Genomic DNA, 23,881 nt, shown 5'->3' with positions numbered 1-23,881 from the left:
CCGATCTAATAATATATGCGAAAAAAAAAATGGTCTCTAAGTCTAAGGTAATGTTACAAGTAATACATATACTTATATCTTATTAATACCAAATATCTATTATAATTAAATGCAATAACTATTAATTGCACTATATTTTGAGCTAGGACACGCTTGTTTCACTAATGCCTTCTTTTTTCTTATATGCACTTAAATGTTATACAAAATACAGCTACAAAACTCACTGGAGTAAATAGGAACACAAATCTGATGAATTAAAAAAAAAAATGGAAGTTCTAATAACACATGTGGAGGTTGGAGACATAACCGCCGGCCTCAACATTAATTATGGAAGAAGAAATAGTTGAAATGACTTAAATAAGTAATTAATTAGAAATTACCACAGTACTAATTAATTAAGTTCTCAAATTACTGAATTAACTTGAAAAAAAAATCCTAAAAATTATTTTCAACTTTCAAATACGCGTTAACTTTACTTTTCTTTATTTCTTTTTCAACCTTTTAAAACCATGAATTGAGAATATGAGTTCCTTATTCTTTTTCTTCTTCCTCACCAAATAAATAAATAAATAATTGCCACAATCCACAGGAACTGCTTGCCACGTCAGATAGGTGTCGGTGAGATAGTGTCAAAATGGTAAATAAAGCTAAAAACAAGTGGCAAAAACGACAATAAAAAATCCCCAAAACGACGACGCGTATATATAATTATCGTCGCCATTGTTGCAATCTAATCATTTCCCGCGGCTTTGAATTTCGCAATTTTTTTCCACCGTCACTCTAATTTCTTTTATTTTTCTTCATCCAAACAAGAAAATCAGTACAATTTCCTCAGTTTAATTTTCCTCGCGGAAATCGATTCCAGAAAAAGAAAAAAATAAAAAAGAAAATTCGAAACCCGTGAACTCATTGCTCTCATCACACCGTTGCAAATGCGAAGCAAAACGACACGCGCACATTCTTTTTCTCTCTTTCTCTAGCTGATGAGTGATGGAGCAGTTATAGTAGTTGTTGAAGTGAGGAAGCAGTGTGAAGTTTTCAGATCTGATTTTTGATTCAATCGTAGGGGAAAATGATGAGCTGGATGGAACTCAGAAGAAGATAATGAAGTTCTATGTATCTACCACCGGGATAAAGAGAGTCACCTTATCGTCAAAGGCCGCCGCAGCAGCTAACGCCGCCGCCGGAGGAAAAGGATCGTCGAAGTCTACTGCCGCGGATGCCGCCGTTAGTCGCCGGAGTTTTTCATCCCGGACTGTGCTGCCGGCGGTGGTTCTGTTCGGGATCGTGTCGCTCTTCGTCTTCGTGAGGATCGCGGTTTTGGTGCTCGAATCTTCCGCTGTTTGCTCCTCTCTCGGTAATAATTTTTCATTTTCCTTTTCTTTTTATCTGTCCTATTTGCCGTGTTTTTCTTTTTAAAATAAATTATTTATTTACCTCTGCACTTTTGATTCAAATTAGTTGTTGTTAGTATTAGCACTAGCAGTAGTTAATACTCAATAGTTTCGGTAAGTGAATGAAGTATGAATAAGGTGAGCGTGTATGTATTTTGGAGTGAAAATTTTGTTTGATTAGGGGAGAAGAAGGTGAAAAGTGAAGATGCGTGTGAATTTCAGTGTAGAGTGTAGTTAGTAGTTAGTGGTTACTGTAGATAGTAAAAAAAGGCGAGGAATGTTATTGTTTAGACGTACGAAAATGGAATGGTTCATGTCTTTGGAACCTTTTTCATAATTCCTTTTTTTTATTATGATTTTTAAGTAAATAAAAATAAAGACCTTTTCAGTTTAATTTGTCTTGTTATGGGGACCGCTCAGTGACAACTGACGAGGATATTGATTTTCTAATATATTTTTGAGAAAATAAAATATAATAATAACCGATTAAAAATTAAAATATGAAGAATTTATCTTATTACTGTTTGATATTTTATTTTTAAATATAAGTATACTTTTAATGAGTTTTAAGATTAATTTTGTTATATTTTCAGCATAGTGATTTTATATTACTTTTATTTATATAATTTGCAGTACAATATATAGTTGTATTAAATATTTTTATATTGAAATTAATTAATATATAGGAGTAATTTTATTTGTTGAAAATTTAGTGACAGAGTGACAGTACTATATATTGGTTAAAATGATTAATGTAGGTTGCGTGGGATGGAGGTTCTTCAGCGGGGGTGACCCATCCCTGGTAAGTAATGTTCCTCATCGCCAACTATGGAACCTGTTCCATGTTTGCTACAATTAACTTTGCTATTTGCATTTTGTATTCACGTTTTTATTTTCTTTTTTTTTTCTTGGAGAGAGTAATAGTAGATTACATAATGAGTTCAATTTTTTTCTTAAAAAGAAAAAAAATAACGGGAGTTTATTTTTTTGCGAAGCATAGTTACATTTTAGAAAGAAATTAAATTAAAACTTTATTTGTAATAATGATACAATTACACCATAATTTGATCTAAACAGATGATGCGTGTTTTTTAATTATTATTTGGTGGTGGTTGGTAATAGAGAGACGGGATTTATATTGCCTTAAGATTATGCGTCAATTTCTTTTGTTCATATTTGTTTCCATAATAAAATAATCTCAATAAATAATATATGGTACGTAATAAGACCTTCTAGGCTTCTATTATATGTCTAGGTTTAGTTTTAAGTTTTCTAACTAACAATTTACTTTTCATAACATGATTAGTTTTTTGTTGAAGTTATTTTATTATGTATTCATGAAAATAAAAAAAGTTATGAAGAGCAATATTTAAGACAACTTCTTCCAAATGTCTATGCAATATAAAATAGAATGTATGTGTACCATGCAAGGCTATACATACTCATCTTAGTCATCTGTTATTTTTTCTATCGGCTTAATTATAAGAATGTAATTTTTTTCTTTTTTTTTAAAGGACTTGTATTATCATTCGTAAATTACATTTCATAAAAACCGGGTTAATTTTATGCTTATAGTAACCATTTTCTCGCTTTAACAACCTCAAATGTATGTTTAGTTTTATGAGAACTGCTGGCATAGTCGCATAGACTTTAGCTTATCTTACCACCATTTATTAGTTTATTATTCAATGTTTCTGTAACATTCATTCTTTTTCTTGTCGTTTATTGCATGTATATATGCATAAAGAAACTCAGAGATGAGCTGACGAGAGCGTTAATAGAGGTAAATGATGACAACGTTAATGAAGGAGAAGTGGTGTCATTCAACGAGCTTGTGAAAATGATGGCGTCTGAGCAAGACTTTAAGGCGTTTGCTATCAAGACCAAAGCCATGGTACAGAAAATTTTACTGATTTATTCTTTAGCTATAGTTATTACCCTTGGACCTTGGTGATAACGATAATGGCGTCTTGTTAAATCGTTTTCCTCGTGATTCTTTTTTTGTTATCTTTTGGCGTTTAGTAACAATCAATCCTGACACCAATGAGATTATTTGTATGCTTGCATCATTGAACCTTGGAACTATAAAGAATGTTGTAAATATAGGAATTTGAATATATATACTGCATACCATAACAAAGGGTAGATTTATTAGGCAGTAGTCCCACGGTCCAACAATATTTAACCAAGCATAGCGTATACATGCAATTCATCAGTACAGTTGACCCTATTAATTCATAAAAAAGATTAAACAAATACCGATTTTGTTTGAGTAGTTCTCTAGGTAAATAAATATGTGCAATCTCATATGTCCGTATATGTGCAGCTGTTACAGATGGAGCGCAAGGTGCAATCAGCAAGAAAGCAAGAATCAGTTTATTGGCATTTAGCTTCACATGGTGTACCAAAAAGCCTACATTGCCTTTGTCTGAAATTGGCTGAAGAATATGCCGTAAATGCCATGGCCAGAACACGCTTACCTCCTCCTGAATATGTGTCTCGCCTTTCTGACCCTACATTCTTCCACATAGTTCTCCTAACTGACAACGTCCTTGCTGCATCTGTTGTTGTAACCTCTACTATTGAAAGTTCAGCCAGCCCTGAAAAATTGGTTTTTCATATTGTTACGGACAAGAAAACTTACACTCCAATGCATGCCTGGTTTTCCATAAACCCTGTGAAATCAGCAGTTGTTGAAGTCAAGGGATTACACCAGTACGATTGGTCTGAAGAAGTGAATGCTCGTGTCAAAGAGATGGTGGAAACTACTCAATCAATTTGGAAACACTACTACAGGAATTATGCAGAAGAGAATGAACTACTCGACTATAATCAAGAGTATAAGAGATATTTGGAAGCTTTAAGACCCAGCAGCCTTTCCTTGTTGAATCATCTTCGAATCTACATCCCTGAGGTAATTAATTTGTTAATTTTTTTTATAACATTGAAGATTGATATATTAACAACGGAAACATATAATGGTCTGAGGTTTGATGTGTAAATTTAATATAAAGCTTATCCATAAAAGTTTCCATATCTTTTTTCACATTCTAAACAAACATATACCATTGATGATATATATGGCTGCTTTTCTTTTCCTTTCTTTTTTCCATAATCTGATGTTGGTATGAACACAGCTGTTTCCAGATTTGAACAAGGTGGTGTTGCTGGATGATGATGTTGTAGTACAGCATGACATATCTTCGTTGTGGGAAATTAACCTTAATGGTAAAGTCAGTGGTTCAGTATTCAAGTCATGGTGTTATAATGAGGAAAGCTGTTGCCCTGGAAATAAATACGTGGACTTCTTGAACTTTTCACATCCTATCATATCAGTCAACTTTGACCCTGACAAGTGTGCATGGCTCTATGGCATGAATATCTTTGATGTTGAAGCTTGGAGGAGAACAAATATTACTGAAACCTACCATCGATGGTTGAAACTAGTAAGCCTAGCTATAAAACTCTATTGCATTTTCCTTACCCATATGTGAAAAAGAAGAAAATGTAAAGTTATATATGTTTGGTTCTTCTGTATTATTAATTAAATGTGTATTATTTATCAATGTTTACACAGAATGTGAAGCATGGGCTATCATTGTGGAACCCAGGAGTGCTTCCACCTGCATTGATTGCTTTTGATGGTCAAGTGCATCCGGTGGATTCATCATGGATTGTTACCGATTTAGGTTATCGCCATCAATCAGAACAAATTAGAAATATCAGACATAGAATGGAAGATGCTGCTGTTGTTCATTTCAATGGCCCTGCAAAACCATGGCTTGAAATTGGTTCACCTGAAGTTCGTGGTCTATGGAATACATATGTTGATTTCTCAGATAAGTTTATTAGGAGCTGCAGGATTACAGCGTGAAACATTTTCCACCATCCACCTCCCCAGGCCAGTATTATTGATGAGATTGAAGCAATTATGATGAAACCGTATGGGATCGGAGGGAAGAAGGTTTTGCCTTCAGTCTCTGACTCATGCTAACAGATGATATATATAGGTGATGAAGAACTACTACCACACAATATATACCTTATTAGAAAGAAGCAGTAGCTGCATCAGTTTAAGAATCGATCATATATAAAACATTTATAATCTAGTTGTCTAACAATGCTGTAAAAATTACTTGCTTTTTCTATATGGATCGGAGTAATTGTTTCACTTGTATAGCATTATAATCAATAATCCAATAGGACGTGTGACGTTAAAATACTTGATAAGTATTTGTTCTAATATAAAAGGAGTTCTGTTTATTGCAAAACTACTTCTTAACATTACGTACACTAAATGTTTTCTCTTCCTTTTACATAATTTCAGCCGTTTATATTTCTGACTACATAAGATTATATTGAGAATTCTATGTAGTATTCTATCCCTTTGTTCATGGATTTCAGTAAATCAATTCAGTGTAACATTTGAAAGAATGATTGTTAGAGTTTTCAATAATTTATTCTGAAACCAAAAAAGGAAAAACTAATTAACACCGATGAAACTACTACCACAGGTTGATAATAACAACTCCAAAAACAGTGGTTTGTGTAAGCTCAAGTGTCAACTGAACTACTGAAGTAACTTAGTGTGGAGGTAAAAGCTAGAGCCAGTGCTAACTGTGCTATAAAGCTTTTAATTACACGTTTGGAACAAAGATATTTCGATAGAGATATTTAATTTGTGTCTTTTCTTCTGAAAATTACATTAAAATAGATGATATTTCAGTGTGTCTTCTATTTTTTTCGTCTTAGTTCTACCTATACCTCTAGAATTAAAATAGCCATTGACATTAAATTAAAGAATGTACAAAAATGCAAGATGCTATATATATAGATAGATATAGAATCCATATTCGTGAAATGCTGTGGAATCAGAAAATGCCATTAATATTATGTACGCCTCCTTTGCTGTTCCCTTTTTCAAGCTTTAAACTTGAAATTCTTCAAAAGTAGGGACATGTTCTTCCCAACTACTTGTGAGTTTCTTTTTTTAAAAGAAAAAATTTTTTTGAGTTGCCCTATATATACAAGAAGATTTGTATCCTAACACTTGTTTAAAAAAATGAGTGAAGTGACTATTGGATCAATCAAGTTAGTTAAACATAACTTTTAGCAATTAATAGAAAGCATTTCTTTTTTAGCATGAAAGTTCAAGGAAGAAGAAAATGGACACAAATTTGTGGATGATATATCCATATAAACATACGGATACTCCAACATTTTCAATTAACTTTTACTCTTCCAAGTTCACACATTAATAAACAAGCATGTTAGTAATACTAGTGGCAAACAAACAAATAACAAAATAATACGAGATAGGGATGAATAAAGACAAGCTTTTATATTGAAGATACATAAACATTGTAATAAGTATATATATAGGTGCGGAATGCTTGTAATTAAAATTTGATAGTAGTAATTAAAGGGAAATTCTAAAGTGGCACTCATTCAGGAAGGTTGGATATATGTATGGAGTATGGAGTATCCATTATAGGCACCAACTTGCAATTATTCAGATAGATGATATAGATAAAATGAAAACCATATAGCATAATTTCCAGAGGCTTTTGTTTCCAGCATATTATCAGCTGCATCCAAAGGTGAAAACAAACAAATCATGAGAAACATATCAAATTATACAATCAATGTGTTGCAAGAACGAAAATAAAAGGGCTCCCAAAACCCACTAATTACTGCATACAAGAATTTAATTTAATTTGAATGTATGTCACGAAAATTATTTAATTTTAAAATTTTAAATCGATAAAAAAATTGAGAGAAATAAATAGTTATATGTTGTCTCATATAGTTTCATAGGTAGGAACACTTTTTAATTTGAGTGTGATGTGATAAATTTTTTTTATTATTTGTTTTATGCTAAAAAATTTTATTTGGAATTAACAAAAATAACTAAATTTTAAATTTTTTTTGTTATAGAAGTTTTGATATTATGTCATAAAATTATGTATTTCAAGAGTTTAAAAAGTTTAAATTAATAGAATAAAACACATATATTATTATATAAAAATATTATTAATTGTATACTAAATTTAGCCATAAAAATAAATCATTATGTATTTTTGTATAAATATATGTATTATTTAATTTATATTTTAACATTATTTTATATTAACAACAATTTTATTAATTAATTTTTGTATACATCTAGTATGATTGATAATTATATATTTAATAATGTACACCATTTATTAAGTAATTTTATTAGATATCTGAATTTCTATTATAAAAAAAATCGATACTTATTAGTTTTTTTAAGGAAAAAAATTTAGTGCAAGACAAATAAAAAAAATTACACAAAATTTATAAAAATCCAAAAAAAAAACTTTACATAAAAAATGTTCAAGATATATAATCATAAATCATTTATATACTTCTTTCAGCCTAAGACTACTGAAATTATATAATAATTAGCAGAACTTAATTATTATCTTGTTTGACCCTTAGCTTTATGTTTATGTTTGGCATGAATAAAAATTTGATTCAACTAAGAATTAAGTAGGTAGCTAGATAGGGATATGAATAATTTAAGTAGTAATTAAATGTGCTTACACAAGCTGGAGTGCAGTGTGATCTTGGCGTGAATATTGATGATTATTGGAATCTAAGAGATTTACTGGGAAGAAATTCCTGTCATATGTTTGTGACGCTATGGTGGACTGATCTTCACACATATTCCCATGCATCAAATTCTGCTGCTCTTGTTCCTGTTGTTGTTGCTGCTGTGCTCTCTCATGTTCAGCTATCTGCATATATAATATTAATTAATTAATTAATTAATTGAAGACACATATGATTAATTAATTTCATGTATGGACGGAAGAAAGAAAAGTCAAACAAACAGACCTTAGCTCGCAGATAATTGTTATGGTTTTGCAGCTCAATTTCCTGCACATGTATAAGTATAAACTATATATTATATTATGTACACACAAAAAATCAATCATTAAATTAATCTTTCATAAAATATAGCACATTAACGGATTTATATATAAATATATATTAATTAATTTTTATGGTGTACATAATATTTTTTTTATATAACTATTTGCACAAGAGTTTATTTTTTGTAGATTTATCTTTATTTTTAATTTCTATTATAGTAGTAAATAATACTAATAGCTTTGTATGTTAACTAAACCAATTTTTAGTTAGTCCGCATAATATAGTAAATTATTAAGCTTTAGGGAAAAACAATGAATTAATAATTATAATAAGATCTTTATTAGGGAATGGTATTATTGATGAGAAGTACCCGCTTTTGCATGAACTCCACATCAGCAAACAACGTTTCATGCTGCAAGCAAGAATTTGAATGCGTACGTCAGACCATATATCAGAAACAAATCTACAACTTGGATTTGGAACAAGGACAATAATGTTAAAATAATCCGCAAATTAAATCACATGTAATAATTCAAATTAAAGTATTTATTAATTATTTTTTTTATTTTTTACCTTATTTCTAATTCGATAGATCAAAAACTAATTTGCTGTAAATTTAAACTTTATTTAAGGGTGGAAACTCAGGTATAGTCGACTTCACGTGAAGTTAATATATGAGAACTATTAGATGATTTAATTTATTTGATTAAATTTTTTATCTAACAGTTCTTAGATATCAACTTTACTGAAATCGACTGAATTTGAATTTTCACCTTATTTAAGAGTTTGATATTAACTAATAAATTGAGACATGTATAAAACGAAATTAAAACTCTTCATGCTTACACAAACAGACAACTGATTTAACTATTCGATAAATTCAAATTGATTGTACTTGTTAATTATTAGCAAGTTCTTTAACAAAACAGATATTATGTATCAGAATGGCCTAACTTAATTGTGATCATTAGTTAATTATATTTAATATCTATACCTTTCTAGATCGAACTCTGCTTAAACCTTTCTGCAATCTACTCTCAAGGTTCTTTAGTTCCTTGAGGCTCAGGGAGCTAAGAGCTTCACCAAGGATGTGCCTGCAAATCAAAACAAATTCAACATCATTAGTTATTAATTAATAATATGGATGCATACATTAATATAGAATTGAATTAGTTAGTTTTCATAAAAGAACAAAGAAATAAAACTCACCTATTTAGATTTTGAATATCACGAATCTGTCTTCTTAGTTTGGACGATTCTTGCTGATAAAACTAATGATATTTATAAACAATATTAAGTATATATATAACAATATAAAGTCCTAAGAATATAAAATATAAATCACTAACTTAAACGAATAGTGATTAAAAAAAAGATGACCTACCTAGTCCTTGAGCCCCATTAAAAATGATCGACTTCTATATTTCAAAACTAATAATAATGTGCATTTTTTTTATATCATGTGTTCAATTTTTTTTTCAGTTTTTTTTAATTATATTGTTTAGACTTTAAATTATAAATTTTTAAATTTAAATCCTAAATTATGAACTTAAAAGAAAATTTAGCTAATATTAATTAACTAAAACTTAATTTTCTATATTCCCGTACATATATAACATCATTATATTATAATTAATAATATAATTTACCTGTGTATTAGCTTCAGATACAGATTCTGTGTTTGAGGAAGCAGCACTTGCTTTCTTATACCTTTCGATAGTTCCTCTAACACTGCAAATAATTATACAATCATAAAAAATTAAAGGGTAATGTGATGTTATAAAGTTGTGACAAACTAGCTATATATAAATCAATATTAGTTATTAATTATCAGAGATCAATTAGTAATAATAATAAACAATATAATATTGAACTTTAAAAGAGCTGAAATTATAATTGAAGCCAACAAAGTTGATAATGAACATTATTATTTTTTATTAATTAATAATTATATAGCATCTAGCAGGTAGCATAACTAAGATGACGACAAGTAGGAAGATGCTAATGCTACTACAACTTATTGTGACTCAACCTTAATATTCTCGAGATTCTGATTGGTTGTCCCTGCCACGCTGGAACATAAGATTCGACAATGCCATTGACTCAAAGTACGTATTTATATATTTAATATACTTAGTAGTTATTAGTAAAACTAGTAAGTACTTCCATTCAAATCCTGCAAGTCTAATATAATATAATACTATTTTACTTTTTTTTTTTGTACTTGGAATACTATAAAAATAATAACTAATATGATGATGACATATGTTATATTAAATAATTTAATCACATTTATTAAATTATTTAATATTTTTTTAATTATGTAAAGAAGGTATTTTATCTGAATAATCACCTAGCTAGTATTATTTTTATGAAATAATATTTGAAGGGTTTAAAAAGAAAAAAATTGTATATATAGGTAAAAAGAATGACCTTTATAAACAAAAACTTAAAAGAACTAATTGAAAAAAAGTACAACACTACTACTAATATATAAATTTAAGGGTATTTCACTAAATAAGTATTATAAATATATAACACTGTAATCACACTCTATTTATAGGAAAAAAAATGATTTAATTCTTTCGCTTTCAATATTCTGTCATGTTGTATGTATTTTTCCTTCTAAAGAATCAGTGTCAGTAGCACTCATCAGAAGATAGAAAGAAGTAAAAAGAAGTGCATGCTATCTCAATAAACACATAATAAATCATTTTAAAAATTAATCTCCTATTACCCTTCTTGTTTACCCTCTCTAAATATTTTTTACTCTCCGACACAAATTGGTGAAACAAGTGTAACAGGCTAAAAAATTTGAATATGGAAGTAGGACGAGTGTTATGCTTTAACGTGATAATTTTTGTACTTAAAAATTGGACGGTTCGATTTCTGTATTTTTTAAAATTCGGATGGTTTGATTTGTACTCTATGAATTAAATCATCCCATATTTTAGAAAAATATCACGGTAAATCACAATTAAAAAAAAAAAACATTATTGTTAATCCAATATTAAAAAAAATGTGTAAGTAATAACTTATTATAAGTGTGTAACTTTTTTTTTTTTTTTAAATTTCTGTGTTTTGTTGAAACGTCCAAAACTACATAATTGAGAGTAGGTAAAAAATTGACGTCAGGAATATGAGGAAGCTTTATTATATTTCCAGAAAAATGAAAGCAATCAAGAGAGAGAAGTGATTTGCTTTTATCCATTCTTATATCATGGTTTTGCTTTTAGCTCTTTCTTATTAATTAATGTTTCAATTTAATAATAATTAATAATCCGTATTCTTTTGTTTTATTTAATACACTCTGTGAAGAATTAAATTAATTAGTTTGGATAATGTTTTTCAAAACTCTTTATTCACCTGAAATTTCTTATGCGGAGACAGTGAGGTATGGGCATTGATAATTGCCCATAAACCCTAACCGCAACCATGATGATTCCTCCACTATATGCAAGGACAAAAATCCAAGAAAGTGAGGAATGAAATGAAATTTCCATAACCCTAAAGTCACAACTTATTTATTGGTTATGAATTAATTCTGCAAGAGAAGAAAAAAATCAGTAACCATATTTGAGCATGAAACCCTAATATGAATAATAATAGTGAAAAAAAAAATCACTAAAGAACCCTAAATGTTGCTCCTTTCACAGGTAGTTGGGTCTAGTTAGGTCAAGTTAGTTGAATTCTTAGTACAAAATTTGGTGATTTAGTCGGAATAAAATAAAATCCTGATTTTTGTCTTGTGCGGAAAAGTGAAAAGTGAAACCCTAACTCTAAATTGCGGATCTGACATGCAAACACTAATTAATTAATTAATTAAAGCATATAGAGAGAAGGAAGAGTGAAGAAGATGAGAAGAAGAAGAAGAAGTGCATTATTTACAGATTTGTACTGGAAAAAGAAAACCTTTTTGAACTTTGGTATCTGACATGTGTAGAGAGAGAAAGAGAGAAGAGAATGTTGCACAAGAGAAGCTAAAATTCCAGAACTGAAAGAATCTGTGTGTACCCTAATTATTTGTGAATAGATCTGATTCTTCTTACTTCATCATCATCATCTTTTATCATATAATCAACTACTTCAAGTGTGTGTTGCACCTTCTATATACATTATTTCATTATTTTCTTTTCAGTTATTAATTACACAGATTTGCAATTTATTTTCAAGAAAAAGAAAAACTACACAAAAAGAGAAATTTTTTTTTATTAGAAAACAATTTAATTTGAATGAACCTGTTGTTGGCGTACTCGTAGAGGCGGCCGCGGCTGGAGAAGACGACGAGGGCGACCTCGGCGTCACAGAGGACGGAGAGCTCATAAGCTTTCTTGAGCAAGCCGTTGCGGCGCTTACAGAACGTGACTTGGCGGTTGGTAGTGTTTTCAATCCTCTTGATCTCAATCTTGCCTCTCCCCATCTTCTTTTGATGATGTTGTGAGGATCCTTCTTCCGGTGCTTGATTTGGAAGTTCCATGGTCCCTTGATTCTGCTGAGACTATAAAAAAAAAATTAAGGTATTAGTTATTTATTTATTAATTAATCATTTCACTATTAGCAAAAAAACAAACAAACAAGGAAAAAAATACTATCCATTAGCATAGAATAGAAAATTATGATAAAATTAAACAAGTGATGAATAAAAGAAAGAATGAACACCTTTGGGAATGAAAACCCTATTTCAAGTTGTTTGGTGTAACACAAAACTCAGGTGAAAGTTTTGCAGATTATGGAAGTTGAGTTGGATTATAGCTAGAAAAATAGACCTTCCAACCATTAACCAATTACTTTCACTTGTGTTTTTGAGAGAGAAATTAAGAGAGAGAAGGGTGAATGAGGAAGCTAGCTAATAAGGTTGATATTGAAGTATGAAAGCGCAACAAAACACAGAAACTTCTCTGATTTAATTTGTTGTGTTCGCGTGTCAGACATATTTTGGATACAATATTTATTGACACTTGTTCCACATGTATTTTTTTGTGTCCAATTCTGTTTTAATAAAAAATAAATTTTTTTCGAATAAGTTTGGACATATCTAAATATATATTATCATGTGTCAGCGTATATGTAGCTTTATTCTTAACATCTATTTTTTACATGAGTTTAGAAATAGTATATATTATTAATTATTAAAACAAAAAATATTTTAAATATTTTATATAATTAAAAAATATTAAAAATAATTAAAAATTAATTTATATTTTAATATTAATAAAATACTTAAATATTACTATAATTTATCTAAAAAATATTTTATATTTTATATATATGTCATATCTTCATGTCTTATAACAATTTTAAATTCGCGTATTTATATATTTTGTATTGTATGTTCTGTATCTATCTCAGTATTCATGCATTATAGACTAATAATAATAGCCGTCCATTTCTTTATGTATGTATGTATGTGAAATAGTTGATTGAGACAATAATAATGAAAGGGTAGTTCTTTTTCTTCTTTTTGAAAGTGACTTTGGTGTTTTGATTAGTAGTGTCTAGTAGTGTGGGGTTTTGGTGTAAGAATTGAAGGACTTATATATATATATATATATATATATATATATATATATATATATATATATATATAAATGAATATAAGAAAGAAGAACTTGGAAAAGGATTAAAATTTGTAAAAGTAGTCTTAGAAGGAGAAATTGAGGGGGACATAATATAAGTGGAAAGAGTCTTTTGGATTCTTTTATTTTTGGAGTTTTATTATACAAATTACAAATCTTAACTTTGTTTTTCTCTACAATGCTTAGTTGATAATTTGATATAGCTAGGTTTTTTTCTTCCTCCTTCCACCACCTCATCCACTCTTTCTCAAGCAGCTCATAGTTATTTAAAAAAAAAATACTATCTAAATTTTCATTTAAAAATAAAAATAAAAGATTAATTTTTAAATAATCAGTATTAACAACTTTAGCTTTATAATTTAGAGAATAGGATTAAAAATTTATAATTTAGAATATAAAATTTAAGACATATAAAATAATGTTTAAAAATGAACTAATATTAGTCAAAAAATATTGATTATATAATATTATAATCTTTATTTAATTTTTCTATGAAATTTTACTAGGTTTAGAGAATAAAATATTTTATATAAAAATGTTCAAAGATCAGAAAATTTTATTATTTTTTGTCAATATTTTTAATCATCAATTTAATATTTTTTGTTTTGTATAATATATTTTTAATCTATATTTTTAAATATTATTAATTAATTCTAGATAAAAAAATAATAAATTTTATTGATCTTCTAATATTTATAGCCTTATATAGCAGTAGTTGTAGTTGCAGTTGCTATTGCAGTAACTTTGAAAGTTGTGTTATCAAATGTAAACTCTTGTCTTTAGTTATAGTTTGAACTTGAGTTTATTACAGTTCATTGCAGTTTCGATGTATAACTCCATTATGGTCAAATTACATGAATTAGTATTATTAAGAGCGAAAATTGATTGTTGTAACTTCTATTTGTTTTGGGAATATTAATCTTTTGAGCTCAAGTAAAAAAATATTTTTTTTAGTTAATATTAATTAATTGTTTAAATTTATTTATTTTAAAATTCAAATTTTTAAATCATAATTCTAAACATCAAGACTTAACAAATAAGATCAAAAAATAATTTTACAATAAAAAATTAGTTAATATTAACTAATTAAAATTTAGTTTTCTAATTGTTTCTAATTTTACCGTGTGTCTTCAAAAGATAAAGGAAGAAAGAAATAAAAATAATAATTAAAGAAAAAAGGGAAAAGAATGAGAGAGACACTCGGACACAAAAGAAGTGGCAGGTGAGTATGGATCTATAGGTACACTTATTTTTTAACCTCAACTTTAAGGAAATGTGGAGATGTATGTTACTATTATATATATTTACATAGAGTTAAAACAAATTTATTAGGAACCAATTTTTTTTTTCAATTAGTAGTATTCAATTAATTTTTTCTTTCTTTCTTTTCTCTTTCTTTAATTTCTATTCCTTCTATTAGCTAAGAATAAAATATTTTTGAGCTTTTTATTGATTATTTCTGATAAAAAGGTTGGTTATCTAATTAGATACACAAGTATTAGAATATAAACATGCCTGTTATTAACCCAAAGAGAAAAGTTGAAGCGCTAGTAGAATATTGTTGTTTTTTCTAACATTTTTAGTTATTAATCTATTTTTTTATTTTAGTAATTTAATAATATATTTTTAATTTATATTTTTAATTTATATTTTTAATTTATATTTTTAAATATTAATAATTAATTAGTCAACATAATATATTATGCTGGTATTCTATTATTCCTCTTAACCTAAATTTAAGTAACTTAAAATTAGACCTAATTTTGTTCTTATTTTAAGCATGTTGTTGTGTTAATAGAGTTTTGCGAATAAGAAAATCTAACTACTTAGTTATTATTGGAGTAAAAAAAAAAGTATATTTTTTGCTTTTTACGATATTTTTCCGTCTGACATAATAATGATTAATTCATTGTCGATTTGAATTTTATCTAATAATTTATCGTTTGCTAGTGAAATATTGCATAAAAAAATAAAATTCGAACTTTTAATATTTGATTAATCAGACGAGTGAGTTAACTATTCGACTAACCTAACTTAGTTAAAAAGAAAATATACTTATTTCAACCAAAATGATCATATATATTAATTTTAATTTATTATAATAAAATTTAGTTATGATGGTACTAGCTAGATGTTATACTTGATTAATATTTGTCAAGTATGGGCTTCAATTCCCATGTGATGTCTTGATCATAAAATTCAACTTTCTCAATGGTTAGAGTTAAATTGTCTTTTGCAGTAATGGGAAAGTGATGAGTCAGATATTTCCAGTTGCAACATTACTATTTGTTTCCTTTTCCGTACTTAATTGATTTCCATTACTTTGGTTAATCTTTAAATTAATTAATTTAATTACCATTATAAAGCAGTGTTTGACATAAAATAAAGGGTGTTGAAATCTTGGGACCACAATAATGAATGGTGGTGTGACCCCATAACTCGATCCCTATGGATCCGAATATCGATATTTGCATAAAAATAGAAGGTTGATGCAATAATCAGCATAAGCAAATAATATAAGTTGCGGGAAAAATGGTTTATTGCTCTGACAAATTAAATCAACTAGTGTGACTTGCAAACTTTTTCAACACAAAATTTATTAGGATGCTCTTAAATTCAATAATGGAATGACTCAAAGGCATCAACAAGTTTAATTAGTGTTTAAGGCTAATTAAGTGTTAAATTTAACTCTTAAATTATTACTTTATGGTATATAGTAGTTGAACTTTTCTCTTTATTTTTTGGAAAAGAATCTGCTTTTTGATTCACTAAAATAAAAGTAATAATAATAAATACATGAATAATTAATATAATAAATATTTCCCACTATAATTAGTAGATTTTAAATTTGAATTCTAAAAATGACTAAACATTGTTTTATGAATATATATTGTAAAAAAATTGTAGGGAAAAAAATTGTGCGCATTATTATCATTATATATATACAGTATGTGGCTAATTGTTTTTTATATTAATTAAATATATGTGTAATACATTGTTATTGAAAGATTATGTGTTTTTTTATATGGTGTTTTATTCAAATCGGACGGTCCGATTTGTTTAAATAAAAAAATAAACTAAAAATTAGAGGGTCCAATTTGTTTGAAGAAAAAAATAAACTATAAATCGGAAGATCTGATTTATATTTTTTATTTTTTTATTTTTTAAAATAAAAAACAAACAATCCGATTTTAACATTAAAATTTTTTTTATTTTTAAAATCACAAATCGGATCGTCTGATTTGTGATTATTTATTTAAAAAAGAAAATAATACAAACAAATCGGTGCTTCCGATTTATATATCCCATACTAGTATGAAACACACTTCTTCTCACAGCTTCTTGTTATACACCTCTCTCTTACATAAAAAATAATAAGCGACAGTATGCATATTTACATTTAAATTAAAGGGATAATTATAGGTCCAAACGGACAAAGAATATTGTCAAGTTGTCTTTGCTTATATAACGAAATTTAATTATCTATGTTACTAAAGCAAGAGTTGATGAATGATATATCGTACTACTGACTCAGTTCTATAATTTTTTTTTTTTTAAAGATGAAACTCTTATACGTCTTGTCAATGTTTGTCTCTAAACGGCCCTATATTTAGGAAATTGCATGATTCACTGATGAAGAAATTTAGTACAATCATGGTAAAAGAATTTTTGTGTTTCAGATAATGCATTATTATGTCACCAAATAGAGAACATTAATTGAGAGTCAAATGTGGGAAGAAAAAGAAAAGAAAATTAAAATAAAAGAGTGTAGTTTTTTTAATTTCATTTCATGACTTCAAATACCCTAAGCATAATGTTGGGCATATGATGGATAAAGGGTCATGCATGGTTCACTTCCATATATATGATAAGACTTCTACAAGTTAAGTATCTCAAGGAAAAAGAAGGCAACAAATCTAAAATGCTTGTTCTAAAGAAGTTTAATATATATATTTTTCTGATGACCCATGATATGATAGTTGTAAGTTCTACATCAAATGATTCATTGGATTCTTCTATGATAAAAATTAGCTTAAAGATGTGGACCAGCATGATGGATATATATATTAATTATTGCGAGAATAATATATAATTGATTAAACAAGGACAACAATTCGTTAGGATTTAAATATTTAGGATATTAAAATTTCAATCCAGCAACATATATACTCCTTATAATAAATACTGTTTTAATATTTTTTAATAATTATACACATATTTTTTATTTTATTAATTAAAAATTAACTTAAATACACAATTAATTTTTATATGGGTGTCAATAATATTTGGCGTATAAATAATATTCTCTTAAATTTTTTATGCAAATTTTTTTTAACCTTTTTAAGTTATCTTTGAATTAGCTTGTTAGTTTAACTCTGCTTATGTTATATTTGCAGTACATATCCAATTCCAAATATGGATAAAGGAGAAAGGTTATGTTAGGTTTTCGACAGCTAATATAAAAATTTAGTCGAATTTTTATGACATAGATCAAAGATGTTATTGCACTAAACCTAGGTTGTTGCCCGAAAGCAATGCACTGTATAACTCGCGTACGTACAATGTCAAATGAGTAAGAGTCACTGCATCATCAGTGCTCGAGTGTAGTGTTAAATGAGAAATATTTATTGCGTTTTTGTGAACGGACGAGGATAAATAAGTTAGTTCACAAAGAAAAAGGTAAAGATAAAAGTCGGAGCAACAGAAGATTGAGATTTGGGACATCGAATATAGACACTCTAACAGAAAAATTCATGGAGTTAGTGGATACCATGACACGGAGGAAGATTAATATCATGTGCCTATAAGAAACAAAATAGGTCGACACAAAATCTAGGGAGTTGGATATCTTTGATTTCAAACTTTGATATACAGGAAATGTGAAGAATATGAATGGGGTAAGTATTATCGTGGATAAGCAGTGGAAGAAGAACGTAGTGGATATCAAGAAGGTGAGTGATCGGATCATCTCTATCAAACTTGTGGTGGAAGGATGTATTTTTTCACGTGATTAGCGCCTATGCACCACAAGTGGGTTCGGACGAGCAATACAAGATAAGATTTTGGGAGGATCTAGAGAGTTTGGTCCAAGACATACCTTCGAAAAATAAGATTTTCTTATGAGGAGATTTAAATGGCCATGTTGGAAGAGAAGCAATTGGGTATGGAAGTATTCACGGAAGCCATGGTTTCGGGGTGGTTAATACCGAGGGTAAAACTATTTTGAACTTTTTCTCAATCTTTGATATTTTCATTGCAAATACATGTTTTAAAAAGAGAGACGAACATCTTATAACCAAGAGGAGTGATATGACAAGCTCTCAAATCGACTTCTTCTTGTTAAGGAGAGTCGACTGAAAATTTTGCATTAAGTGTAAAACTATTTCGGGAGAGATTTTAACAACACAACATAGGATGTTCGTCATAGATTTTCGTGTTGAGTAAAAGTTGAGAAAAATACATCATACGAAAAATCCAAGAATGAGGTGGTGGCGGATAAAAGGTTTGGAACAAAGAAGCTTTCTATGACGGGTAGGAGAAGGGGCAAAGAGGGAAGGGGATGGAAGCGAGGAGGAGATGTGAACAGAGATGACAGAAAGTTATTAGAAGAACAGCAAAAGAAAGTTTTTGTGAATCTAGAGGGATAGGACCAAGAGACAAGGAGTTCTGGTGGTGGAATGCGAGTGTACAATAAAAGATAAAGGCAAAAAGAGAGTGCTTTAAAGAGTGGTCTTTGTTCCACAATACAGATAATTATGAAAAATATAAGGCGGTTCAGAAAGAGACAAAAATGGTTGTAATAAGAAAAGCAAGAATAAGAGCATATGAGGGTCTCTACCAGTCTTTAGGCATGAAGGAAGGAGAAAAAGGTATATATAGAATCGCAAAGAGCCGTGAAAAGAGAACAAGAGACTTGAAACATGTTAAGTGCATAAAGAATAAAGATGGAGAGATTTTGGCTCAAGATGAGAAGATTAATAAAAGGTAGAAGAAGAGCTACTTCTACGAGTTATTTAATGAATGACAGAAGACTCTTTCGAGTCTTGATCGATTATGCACGAGGGAAGAAGATCAAAACTTTGACTACTATCGAAGGATTATTTGAGACCTCGAGGTAAAAGATGTAAGACTCGGAATTTTTTAAAAAATCTTATTATGAGCTAATTTCAATTTTCTTATTCATTAAAGACTTTATTTTCAGAAATTATTTTATTAAAAGTAAATAAGTCAAATTTTGATAATTAAATTAGAAATTCTACTTAATTTTATAATTATTGAATAATTTTCTATATTTAAATTATAAATTTTAATAGTTTTAAAAGAATAAGAATTTTATATGATTTAGTTTAAATAATTGAAATTTTAGGATTTAATACTTTAATTTTATAAAAAAAATAAATTATATTATCTCTAATTTTAAATAAGAATATTTGATTAAAAGCTAATTAGCAAATTGGTAATTAAATAATATTTTTAAAATAATTTTAAGGGATCAAATTAGATTTTAAATTAATACTTTATGTCCCAATTTTATTAAAATTATCAAAACCCTAATTTTATTCTAACTCTAGCGGCTATTTCCCCTTTCCCTTCTTCCTCAACACACACACAAAAAACAAACCCAACATTTAGCATACTTCAAAAGAGAAAAACCAGAGAAAGAAAGGAAAAAGAGAAAAGGGAAGAGTGAGAGAGAACGGGAAGAAGGGTGACTATAGGAGGAAGGCTTGTCCACAGCACCACTATCGAACTCGTCATCGTGCCACCACCGTTTAGCCCGTTTGTCGTTGTCGTCAACACTGTTGCTCGGAGAAGAGAACAATGCGACGCGAGGGGAGATAGAGAAAGTTCATGTCGTTGCTGTCGAAGAACACATTGCTACCGAACCCAAAACCATGACTAGGAGAGGAAGTCGCTGCTTTGCCGTCAAACTCAATCGTCACCGCTGGGAGAGCAGAACCGCACGAGAGAGAGAGAGAGAGAGAGAGAGAGAGAGAGAGAGAGACGCGGGTAAGAAAGGGAGGGTCGCGTCCAGCCGTCGTCATCGCCATTCGCGCCTCCAGCTGTGTCACCATCGTTCGTGCTCACCGATGGAGAAGTTGTCGTCGAAGAAGCAGAAGGCGATGGAAAGAAGGAAGCTGCTCTGTTCTTTGGTCCTCCTCTGAGTTCCGTAAGTCGCTCTTATCTCGAAACTCTTATTGTTATTATTTTGTTATAAGTTATTTGGTTTTATGCAACATTAATATATCAGGGTTGAGCCTCAGTTCTTACATGCTATGTTTGATAAGCTGTTGTTGCTGCGTGGATGGTCGGATTTGACGCCGCCGCTGCGAAATCAGAATTTTACGGGTTTTGTCGCGTAGTTAAGTTGCGATTGAGGTAGGAGTTTTCTTTAAATTTATTTTATATTATAGAATTGTTATAAATAGATATTGATATGAAAAACATATTTTTGTGATTATGTGAGTCTTATGGATGGGGTTGTTTATTGGATTGAATTATGCATTGCTTGAGTAGTGTGTGGTGGCTGATAAAAATGAATTTGAAAAGTTGATTTGATTGATTATCATAAAAAGTAGTTTTTTGGTTTTGGAGTTAATTTGATATTAAAAAAGAATCGGCATTGGAATTTATTTTGTTGATTTATCAGAAATGATATTTGAGAATTGAAAATGGTTTGAAATAATAGAATTGGTCTGATTTTGAAAATGATTTTAAAAGGGTTTGAGGAATGGTTTGGTTGGGATCCTTGAAGGGTGGCAATGTCCAAGTTTTAGAGGGGATGCTATCGAAATTTTTATAAAAATTGGAGGTTTCGTTTGAAAAGGATTACGTTTTGAGTTTGATTTATTTGGAAAAGAATGAATTATGTTTTGAGTTTGAATTATTGATGAATAGAATAGGAGATGTGATGATGATGAGTATGATAATGAGGAATGATAATGATTGAATTTGAATGATGATGAGGTTTGATTTTAAAATATTGTTTTTTAATGAATTAAATGATATTGAGAATGATTTGAAAATAAAATTGAATTTGATTGTGATATGTTATCGGGTAAGATGCAGTGGTGTTATCCACTTATTTTGAATAAGAGTTTGAGACTCTGAATAAGATGCAAGAGTTGAGTTCTGTTGCTGCTTGTTTCGGGTTGAGAACTGTAACACCACCTGGATGAAAGGCAGGGTGAAGTTGTTCTTTGCTCCGGATATGCGGATAAGATGCAAGGGTTGTGGGTTGGTCCCACTTAGTTATATATATATATATATATATATATATATATATATATATATATAAAAGCTACTTATGTAATAAGTTATGTATATATGTATATGCTTATTTGTTTTCAATTAAAAAGTATTCCTGTTTTTTTAAAGAAAACCGCAATACGGTTCGAGTTAAAACCTCATATTTTACTATTAAGTATATGAAGTCATCGTAATACCTATTGCTATTAGAGTGGCACAGTCGGAAGTGTGACATTCTGATAGTGAGGGTGTTATAAAAGAGACTCTAAAGCGGATGAAAAATGATAGGGTAGTAAGACCCGATAATATTCAGATTGAAGTTTAGAAGAGCCTTGGAGAGAAAGGCATCAGTTAGTTAACCAAACTTTTTAATGAGATTTTAAGATCAGAGAAGATGTCAGATAAGTGAAACTTTGGTACCTATAAGAAAAAGGGGGATATATAGAATTGTGGAAATTATAGAGAGATCAATCTCATGAGCCATACCATGAAGTTATGGAAAAAGGGTGATAGAACGGAGGTTGAGATAAGAGACACAAGTAACAGAGAACCAATTTAGTTTTAAGCCAGACAAATCCACTACTGAAGCTTACCTGTTAAGAAGGATGATGGAGAGGTATCGTAGTAATAAAAGGGATCTACATATGGTGTTTATTGATTTGGAAAAAGCGTACGAGTGCCAAGGGAGGGCTTATGGAAAGTTTTGGAAAGAAAGAGAGTAAGGAACGTATATATTCGTGCAATTAAAGACATATATGATGGGGTTACAATTAGTGTGAAGATTTAAGGTGGTGTGACAGAAAAATTTTCTATTGGTATAGGATTACACCAGAGATCATCCTTAAGTCCATATCTATTCACATTAGTCTTGGAAGTACTCACAGAGCATATCCAAGAGCCTGTATCACGGTGCATACTTTTTGCTGATGATATTGTCCTTATGGGAGAGTCAATGAAAGACCTAAATAAGAAGTTGAATTTATGAAGAGAAGCTCTAGAAGTGTATGGTCTGCGCATAAGTCGTAGCAAGAAGGAATATATGAAATGTAAGTTCGACTGTCGAAGAGAAAACCATAATACAGAGGTGAAGATTGGAGAAGACATCCTAAGAAAAGTTAAAAATTTTAAGTATCTTAAGTGCAATATACAGAATAATGAAAAGATTGAACAGGATGTAACCATATTATCCAAGTAGGTTGGTCAAAATGGCGGAGTGCATCTGATTTTTATATGTGACAAAAAGTGTCTTTAAAACTTAAAAATAAATTCTATCGTACTACTATCAGATCGGCTATGTTTTATGGTACAAAGTGTAGGCCGGCCAAAGAGGAGCATAGACATAAATTAAGTGTCACAGAGATAAAAATGTTGAGATAGATAAGTGGTCATATTCGATTGGATATAATAAGGAACGAAGATATAAGAGAGAGAGAGATAGAGAGAGAGAGAGAGAAAGAGAGAGAGAGAGAGAGAGTTGGATTAGCATCTATTGTGAAAAAGATGGTAGAATCGTATTTTAAGTAGTTTAGACATGTGAGAAAAAGATCGACAGAGCACCCAATCAAGAGGATAGATGAGATGGAAGATGGACAAAGAATAAAAGCTAAGATAAAAAAAGACCTAAAAAGATCATCCATAAAATGATCAAACGAGATCTACATAAAAACAATCTTTATATAAATATAATACATAATATAACTCAATATAATATCGTTTGTTCCATATAGCCATTCCTTTCAATTTTTTTTGACATAGCAT

The 23,881-nt window shown here is 29.3% G+C and overlaps 2 protein-coding genes across 4 annotated transcripts; one reads left to right on the top strand and one right to left on the bottom strand.

Annotated features, from left to right (window-relative positions):
- Positions 1-533: 533 nt before the first annotated feature.
- On the top strand, positions 534-5,665 carry LOC112702027 (probable galacturonosyltransferase 15). Its single transcript, XM_025752881.3, has 6 exons — positions 534-1,357; positions 2,153-2,196; positions 3,142-3,288; positions 3,721-4,308; positions 4,532-4,840; positions 4,972-5,665. The coding sequence occupies exons 1-6, from the start codon at positions 1,105-1,107 to the stop codon at positions 5,266-5,268; spliced, it is 1,638 nt and encodes a 545-aa protein (XP_025608666.1). The 5' UTR covers positions 534-1,104; the 3' UTR covers positions 5,269-5,665.
- Positions 5,666-6,716: 1,051 nt separating this feature from the next.
- LOC112702026 (agamous-like MADS-box protein MADS1) lies at positions 6,717-13,178 on the bottom strand. 3 transcript variants are annotated; one of them, XM_025752878.3, is made up of 9 exons: positions 12,957-13,178; positions 12,536-12,795; positions 9,947-10,028; positions 9,507-9,568; positions 9,292-9,391; positions 8,668-8,709; positions 8,259-8,300; positions 7,965-8,158; positions 6,717-6,982 (listed from the first exon to the last, which is right to left on the bottom strand). In XM_025752878.3, exons 2-9 carry the CDS (start codon positions 12,772-12,774, stop codon positions 6,979-6,981), a joined length of 765 nt encoding a protein of 254 aa, XP_025608663.1. In that variant the 5' UTR covers positions 12,775-12,795; positions 12,957-13,178; the 3' UTR covers positions 6,717-6,978. The 3 variants fall into 3 exon arrangements, with proteins under 3 accessions (XP_025608663.1, XP_025608665.1, XP_025608664.1); XM_025752880.3 differs by having other exon boundaries at positions 9,507-9,559; XM_025752879.3 differs by lacking the exon at positions 6,717-6,982 and having other exon boundaries at positions 7,961-8,158.
- Positions 13,179-23,881: the final 10,703 nt, after the last annotated feature.

This window comes from Arachis hypogaea, chromosome 7 (assembly GCF_003086295.3).
Source record: "Arachis hypogaea cultivar Tifrunner chromosome 7, arahy.Tifrunner.gnm2.J5K5, whole genome shotgun sequence".
NCBI lineage: Eukaryota > Viridiplantae > Streptophyta > Magnoliopsida > Fabales > Fabaceae > Arachis > Arachis hypogaea.
This window is presented reverse-complemented; position numbering and strand designations above follow the sequence as displayed.